Genomic DNA, 8,160 nt, shown 5'->3' on the forward strand with positions numbered 1-8,160 from the left:
ATTCGAGTCTTGCCAGGGACATAAAAAACTAAAGATACAGGTTTCTTTGAGAGAAACAAACCTTTATTAGCTAACTATGGGAACTAGTTTGTGACAACATTATTACATGAACTTATTATTTATAATTCAATAATTTATTTTACATAATTACGAATTAAATAATTTTACGTTATAATAAAAAACTATCACTACTAACAGCGCTGTTTCTCTGGCTCTGTTGTGCAAGTACGTGCGACTGTACGTAACGACGTGACAGATGATCACGTAATCCACGCAAGTCTGACCCAGGTTGTTTGCGTTTCTCATGGAGTAATGATGGCACCTTATCCAGAAGAGGTGGATGTATTTACTGGCCCACACTGGCGAATGAAACAGTTGGTGGGTCTTTACTGCGAGAAGGTGTGTATTAGTATTGTTTGTGCTTAGGCTGATTGCTGTAATAATATATAGCGAGATGGCTGGATCCCTATAGTAGCCGTAGCAACCCTGCTGTCATTCCGCAGCTACGCCAGCTAGTCTATCAATGCTATTTCGCGTATGTAGCTCGATCATGTTCGTTTTCTGAAATGGGTGTGTTTCTGGTTTCCTGATCTAGCTAGCTGAGCGATTTTAAGGAACTTGCCAAAATGTTTTTTTTTTATTCCACGTATGACTCCATAGCTAGAGCTAGCTGGTATAAAAATTGTTAAGCTAGTGTGGTGATTAACAGTAGCGTTTTCGTAGTTCGCTGGATAGCTACGCAGTACAGTTTAAGCTGCTTATGAACTCAATTGTCAGTTATTCTCCTGAACCTGCAGGTTAACGTTTAGCTAAATAACTCGTGCTTCCAATGTACTGTCAGCAACATAGATTTGAGAATCGATCCTTTAGCTGTCTTTGGACTGTTCAATATGGATTTGTTTGTACTCGAATGATATAACCTAACGTTATTTGTCACGTCATGTTCCCCACAGCTGTCGCAGACCAACTTCTCCAACAACAATGACTTCCGCTCATTCCTCCAGTCGCTCTGTGCCACCTTCAAGGAATTCAAGATGCATGAGCAGATCGAGAATGAGTACATCATCGGGTTGCTTCAGCAACGCAGCTGCACTGTGTACAACGTACACTCTGACAACAAGCTCTCGGAAATGTTGTCCCTATTTGAGAAGGGGCTCCGCAGCGTAAAGGTGATTCATGTCGTGTTGAACTGAAATGGCGTATACTATACTATAGTATAGTATTGTATTCGTTTAGCAGACGCTTTTATTCCAAACATATACAGGGTGATTTGAACCTGAACATGTCAAATGCTCAACCACTGAACTTTACCCATCCCCATATATTTTATGAGCTATTAAACGATGTAGGGAATACAAAAACCTATAAAGCCTTTGGGCTCATAATCGGGAATTGCCTGAAGGTGTTATGATGGCTGTGTGCTGGGCTGGGTGTATCTGATGGTATTTCAGAGTGGGCCGCCAAACATGTTTTGGTCTGCTGACTTCTGTTGTATCAGGAGAGGTCAGTGATCTGTGCGTGGGGCTTGGAGAGGAGTCACGCACCATTGTTCCTGCAAACCAAACATTGCCGGCTGAGAATGGCGCAATTGTGTAAATTTTTACATCCGTTGTTTCCCAATGCCTGTGTGTTGAAAACACACAGAGGAAATTCCACAGTTGTGGACAGACCATATTTTAGAATCAAGAGTGGAATTTTCCAATGTTTTTATTTCAGCACCACATGCTGGGGTGCTGTTTTGGGGGGACATTTTATTCGGTCTAGTTCTGTTGTCTTTTAACCAGAGGTATCTTTTTATGGGTCACAACAACCAAATGTCATTACGTGATGCTTGTGTTGGTCTGCTGACAACTGTTACCGGACTTGTAAATGGTTGTTAGGTGGTGTCACACCTTAGCTTGTCATTCAATTGTGTGGTATTATATTTGAGACGGTCGTTGCCTTGAGTATTGGGGGGGGGGGGGGGTGTTACTGGGTGAAAAGGACAGGAGAGTTCCAAGTTGTTTACCTGAGTCTGTTGAATGTGAACAATGTGTATGTCTGTGTTGTCAGACAGCTGTATCTGTGTGGAAGCAGCTCTATGCAGCTGTGTGTGTGTGTGTGTGTGTGTGTGGAAGCAGCTCTATATGCAGCTGTGTGTGTGTGTGTGTGTGTGTGTGTGTGTGTGTGTGTGTGTGGAAGCAGCTCTATATGCAGCTGTGTGTGTGTGTGTGTGTGGAAGCAGCTCTATATGCAGCTGTGTGTGTGTGTTGTAAGGCAGCTGTATGCGTGTGTTGTCAGCTAAGTAATGTAATGCTGTGTTTTCAGAGTGAGCACGAGCAGCTGAACTATGCCCGGCAGCTGAAGGAGAGGCTGGAGGCCTTTACACAAGACTTCCTGCCTCACATGAAGGAGGAGGAGGAGGTAACACATTCCCCTAGCTACACTAACTCTACCAGCTGTTTACCAGTCCCCTAGCTACACTAACTCTACCAGCTGTTAACCAGTCCCCTAGCTACACTAACTCTACCAGCTGTTTACCAGTCCCCTAGCTACACTAACTCTACCAGCTAATAACCAGTCCCCTAGCTACACTAACTCTACCAGCTGTTTACCAGTCCCCTAGCTACACTAACTCTACCAGCTGTTAACCAGTCCCCTAGCTACACTAACTCTACCAGCTGTTTACCAGTCCCCTAGCTACACTAACTCTACCAGCTGTTTACCAGTCCCCTAGCTACACTAACTCTACCAGCTGTTTACCAGTCCCCTAGCTACACTAACTCTACCAGCTGTTAACCAGTCCCCTAGCTACACTAACTCTACCAGCTGTTTACCAGTCCCCTAGCTACACTAACTCTACCAGCTGTTTACCAGTCCCCTAGCTACACTAACTCTACCAGCTGTTTACCAGTCCCCTAGCTACACTAACTCTACCAGCTGTTTACCAGTCCCCTAGCTACACTAACTCTACCAGCTGTTTACCAGTCCCCTAGCTACACTAACTCTACCAGCTGTTTATCAGTCCCCTAGCTACACTAACTCTACCAGCTGTTTACCAGTCCCCTAGCTACACTAACTCTACCAGCTGTTTACCTGTCCCCTAGCTACACTAACTCTACCAGCTGTTTACCAGTCCCCTTGCTACACTAACTCTACCAGCTGTTTACCAGTCCCCTAGCTACACTAACTCTACCAGCTGTTTACCAGTCCCCTAGCTACACTAACTCTACCAGATGTGATTGTGTACCATGTGTGAGCCAACATCATTATGAGGGGCGTCCTGGATCAGTAGGATCCCTGTTGTAATCATTAGTGTTATTATTGTTATTCATTTGTGCTGTTTATGAGCTGAGATCTCCTCGCTATGAAGGGCATCCTATAAAAAAAACATGCAGTATTATAATTATAGTTATTAATGTGTGCGGTTTACAATCTGAAATTGCCTCTGCAGTGCAGGGCGTCCTATAAAAAATCAACACAATTAGTCATTGTCACTATTGTGTTGGGTACGTGAGCTGACCAGCTGTGTTGCAGGTGTTCCAGCCCATGCTGATGCAGTACTTCTCCTACGAGGAGCTGAAGGACATCAAGAAGCAGGTGATCGCCCAGCACTGCAGCCCGCAGCGCTGCGACTCTGCGGCCGAGGTGCTGAAAGGCCTCAGCTTGTGGAGCCAGGCGGAGGAGCTGCACAAGGCCTTCAAATACTCCGACCACGAGAAGACGGACGACGGTGAGTCAGATGGCGTCTTGTGGACGCCATGGGTAGAGCTCGGGGGGGAGGGGGGGGGGGGGGGGTCGTCCCACGACCTCAGACTAACACTCACTCAGAGTGTGTGTGTGTGTGTGTGACCGTGCTTGCTACTGCTCCCCCAGAGCTGGAACACGGAGCGTCGTCCACTCACGTGTCGGCGCTGCCCTCCGAAGTGCTGCTGGCGCTGTTCCGCTACCTGGGGCCTGACGACCTGTGCCGCTGCAGCCTGGTGTGCAGGACGTGGTGGGAGCTGACCAGGACGGGCTTCCTGTGGAGACACCTGTACCCTGTACGCTGGACCAGAGGTAGGAATCCATCCATCGGTCTGTCCCTCCATCCATCTGTCTGTCCCTCCATCCATCTGTCTGTCCCTCCATCCATCTGTCTGTCCGTCCCTCCATTCATCTGTCTGTCTGTCCCTCCATCCATCCATCCTTCCTTTCATCCATCCATCTGTCCATTGCTCCATATCCATCCATCTTCAATTCAGTTACCATGTAAGTACTGCTTATGTGCGTGGATGGATGCTCACCCGTCCTTCTATCCCCATCCTTTCCATCCATCCATCCATCCCTCCCTCCATCCTTTCTACCTCACCTCCCTGCACCCCTCCTCTCCCAGGGGACTGCTACCGGGGCCCCCCGGCAGGGCTGGACATGGAGCCGGACGAGGAGTGGGTGAAGAGCCTGCAGGACGAGGGACGAGCCTATCAGGAGCGCGACGAGGACGCAGACGTGGACGAGTCAGGTGAGCTGTCGTCAAGGGCGACGAACTGTCCGGAGCGAGAGGACTGTAAACTGGACTGTTCTGAGGGAAGTTATACACATGAGAACGGTTGTTAATGAGGGAGGTTTTAAGGGATGTTATGGAGGATGTTTATTTAGGGTTTGTAACAAAGGAGGTTGTAAGAGAGGTTATAAGAGAGGTTGTAAGGGGTCTTATACGGGTTGCTAGAAGGGAGGTTATAGAGGATGTTTATTAGGTTGCTAGAAGGGAGGTTATATAGGATGTTTATTAGGTTGTTAGAGGGGAGGTTATTGAGGATGTTTATTAGGTTGTTAGAAGGGAGGTTACAAAGGATCTTACAAAGGATGTTTAGGAGGAACATTACTGGAGCCCTGGTTGTGGTACCCCTCACATCCGTCCCCCTCTAGATGAGTCGTACGAGGACTCCCTGGCGATCCGAGCGGCCCAGCGGGAGAAGCAGCTGCTGAACGGGATGATCCAGAACATTCTCCCGGCCGTGGGGCCCTCTGTCAGGACTGTCGTCCTGGCCTACAGCTCCACCGTCTCCAGCAAGATGGTACGACCACCTCCGGATGAACTCTAGCTGTGGGGAACCAATGCTCACCCGTCCATGAAAATTGTATTAATCATACGGGGGCAGGGATTTTAAACCTGCGATCTCTTGATCTGCAGTCAGATGTTTTAGCTTTGGAGCTTTTGTGCTCTTGTTCCAGGTGCGTCAGATCCTCAGTCTCTGTCCAAACCTCACCCACCTGGACCTCACCCAGACGGACGTCTCGGACTCAGCCTTCGACAGGTACAGGAGGACCCACGCCTATTCCTTCTCTTCTCCCCCCCCCTTTCCCTGTTCTCTCCCCATCTCCCTCAACCCTCCTCACTTTGAGATGTCGTTTTTCAGGCCTCCTTATATTTGCCAGAAGGTATTTATGTTGTGTACTCTTTCATCCAAAGCGACATACGGAAAGGACAACATACAGTCCATGTTTTTTTTCTTCTCAAACACTCTCCCCCCCCCCCGCCTCTTCCTGTCTCCCAGCTGGTCCTCCCTGGGGGCGTGTCGGTCTCTGGAGCACCTCGACCTATCAGGCTGTGATAAGATCACTGACCACGCCCTGAAGAGGCTGTCGGTGGGGCTGGGGGACCTGTCTCTTCCTTCGCCCTTCAAGAACCACTCCGACCGGCGCGCCAAGCTCCTCAAGGCCCCCCCCGCCCCCCTCCGCCTGCTTGATGGGCGGGGCCAGGATCAAGCTGGGCAGGGCTTGTGCCCGGATGGGCACGGCCTACGTCCGGCTGGGCGGGGCCGAGCGGCGCTGATCTTCAAGGGGCGTAGGGGCGCCCCCTCCCCCCCTACCCGGGTCTGGCTCCTGGACGCGGCGGAAATGGCCGACATCGAGGACGCCGCAGAGTGGAGCCGGCGAGGGATGTCTGTCTCCGAGGGGCGGGGCTTCGGGGAGACGCCACCGGGGGGAGGAGCCTGCTGCTGCAAAAGCAGCAAGAGGCGGAGCCTCAGGACTGGTTATGGCGCCCCCCTGTTGCCTGGTCAGCGCAGTCAGCTGTCCAGCTGCGGTCACTCAACTTGCTGCTCTGACACGGCCCTTAGGACTGGTGCCGGGCCGCAGTGTCAGCCCCCTGCCATGGGGGGCAGCGGCGAGCTACGGACTAAATGCTCCGCCAAGGAGCCGCAGGGCCCAGAGCCTGCTCCCAGGACTAACCAATCAGGAGGGAGACGTTCTCTGAGGTTCCTGAGCCTGTCGGGTTGCTATCAGGTCACAGACCAGGGCCTCAGGTAAACACACCTGGGTTGAGTTAACCTGTTGATAATCACCGTCCTGACACCGCTTACGCGCAATCGCTGTTGTTAGGCTTAGTGAAGCCAGCTAACTAAAAGATATCCTGGGTATGTTGAACTTGGTTTGTAGCACAAGCCTCAGATAAACACAGACCGGGGTCTCAAACACCACCCTCTGCCAGGGGGTTCGGAGACCATGTAGAGGTGCCTGGACCTGTGTGTGTGTGTGTGGTCTGGTTTATCTAAACGTGTGTGTGTGTCTCTCAGGGCTCTGTCCCAGCGCGGTGGCCTGCCTCTCCTGGAGCACCTGAACCTGTCAGGCTGTCTCCTGGTCACCGAGAGCGGCCTGCAGGACCTCGTGTCTGCCTGCCCCGCCCTCAACGACGAACACTTCTACTACTGCGACAACATCCAAGGTACAACTCGCACTCAGATACACACATATACAGAGACACGCACACACACAGATACACATGCTGACTACATACACGCACACACACACACATCCTGTGTGTCCTGGTGGAGGACAGGTTAGTATGGATCTGCTGCAAAGGGACTCGCATGATCCTGAGCTCAGCTCTCCTGCTGTGCCTGGCCTCTTCCTGGGACTGTCTGAAGACAACCCCAGCCTGCTGAACCCAGCGGAGGTCTGGTAGCCTGGTACATATGGTGGTGTGTGTGTGTTTATTTGTGCATGAGACTGTGTGTGTGTGTGTGAGACAGCATGTGTGTGTGTGTGTGTGTGTGGTCTCACCATGCTGTCTCTCTCCAGGTCCCCATGCGGACACGGCCAGCGGATGCCAGAACCTGCAGTGTGGATTCAGGGCGTGCTGTCGCTCTGGAGAGTAACCTCCCCTCAACCCCTTCCCCCCGTCCCCTCACGCCCTCTCTTCCATTACCCTTGACCTCCATCTCTCACCCCCTCCCTCCATCCCTCCACTCCCCTAACCCCTCAATGCAGTCAGTCAGTCAGTCAGTCAGTCAGTCAGTCAGTCAGTCAGTCAGTCAGTCAGTCAGTCAGCCTCCCTCCCTCCCTCCCTCCCTCCCTCCCTCCCTCCCTCCCTCCCTCCCTCCCTCCCTCCCTCCCTCCCTCCCTCCCTCCCTCCCTCCCTCCCTCCCTCCCTCCCCCACCCATTGTTTTTCATTGCACTTTAATATTGGAATAGTATTTGCTGTATTTTGTGTCACCCCTATAAAAACTGTTATTTTGATGAAACTGTAACACAAGATAATGTTGGCTTTGTGTTTCTGGGAATTTGCGTATCTTGGAACCCTTGGAAAAGGACGATATATAAATGGCGGTGTTTGATGAAGTATCTGCCAATGTAAATTGTTTGGGTTTGTTTTGATCTGGAAATGTTTTTTGCTTTCAAGTGTTTCAGGACAGCTAACGTGAGCAGCGAGTACTCAAACAATCCTCTAGTGAGTTTAACCATGTGTCTGGTGACACCAGTCTCCTGTCCTCCTCTGCTACGGTGTCTCAACCCATTATTGATATCCGACGTTTAAAGTTTAACTGATTAACTGATTAAAAGTAGCAGCAATAGATCAGGACATCTGTGGCGGTGTTGTGGTTCCTAATTTCTCCCGGCGCATAATACATATAGATAATAATTCTGTAATTCTGCTGAGTGGTTTCCACATGTATGTTCGGTATTTATGAACATGTCTAGTTCTGTCAACATGGTGGTTATGTTCAAGCCAGTGCGCAGCTCCGTTCAACGCTCCAGTTTCCATTTAAACAAACCTCCGTTTTGTCAGGGCTCAATGCTGTAACCCTGGGGTCACATGACCCTGCCAAGTTACAGAGATGGTGTCTGAGTCAAGTAAAAGCATGGTGACACAGTGAGTGGGGGTAGGAGTGAGCTGACGGGTATGGAGTAGAGGGTTA

The 8,160-nt window shown here is 50.5% G+C and overlaps 1 protein-coding gene across 2 annotated transcripts; it reads left to right on the forward strand.

The window, feature by feature from the left end:
• The first annotated feature begins 263 nt into the window (after window positions 1–263).
• Window positions 264–7,305, forward strand: fbxl5 (F-box and leucine-rich repeat protein 5). Of its 2 annotated transcripts, XM_084676370.1 has the most exons (11): window positions 264–399; window positions 954–1,169; window positions 2,308–2,403; window positions 3,517–3,712; window positions 3,856–4,038; window positions 4,355–4,480; window positions 4,888–5,036; window positions 5,194–5,276; window positions 5,517–6,266; window positions 6,537–6,685; window positions 7,042–7,305. In XM_084676370.1, exons 1-11 carry the CDS (start codon window positions 313–315, stop codon window positions 7,116–7,118), a joined length of 2,112 nt encoding a protein of 703 aa, XP_084532496.1. In that variant the 5' UTR covers window positions 264–312; the 3' UTR covers window positions 7,119–7,305. The 2 variants fall into 2 exon arrangements, with proteins under 2 accessions (XP_084532496.1, XP_084532495.1); XM_084676369.1 differs by having other exon boundaries at window positions 6,537–7,305.
• The last annotated feature ends 855 nt before the right edge of the window (window positions 7,306–8,160 follow it).

The sequence above is a fragment of the Hypomesus nipponensis genome, chromosome 16, assembly GCF_054491055.1.
Source record: "Hypomesus nipponensis isolate SF chromosome 16, ASM5449105v1, whole genome shotgun sequence".
NCBI lineage: Eukaryota > Metazoa > Chordata > Actinopteri > Osmeriformes > Osmeridae > Hypomesus > Hypomesus nipponensis.

Coding starts and splice junctions, on each gene's coding strand:
- fbxl5 (XM_084676369.1), top strand. CDS start 313: ATGATGGCACCTTATCCAGAAGAGGTGGATGTATTTACTGGCCCACAC. Junction 3,713..3,855: donor CCACGAGAAGACGGACGACG/GTGAGTCAGATG, acceptor CTGCTCCCCCAG/AGCTGGAACACGGAGCGTCG. Junction 5,037..5,193: donor CCACCGTCTCCAGCAAGATG/GTACGACCACCT, acceptor CTCTTGTTCCAG/GTGCGTCAGATCCTCAGTCT.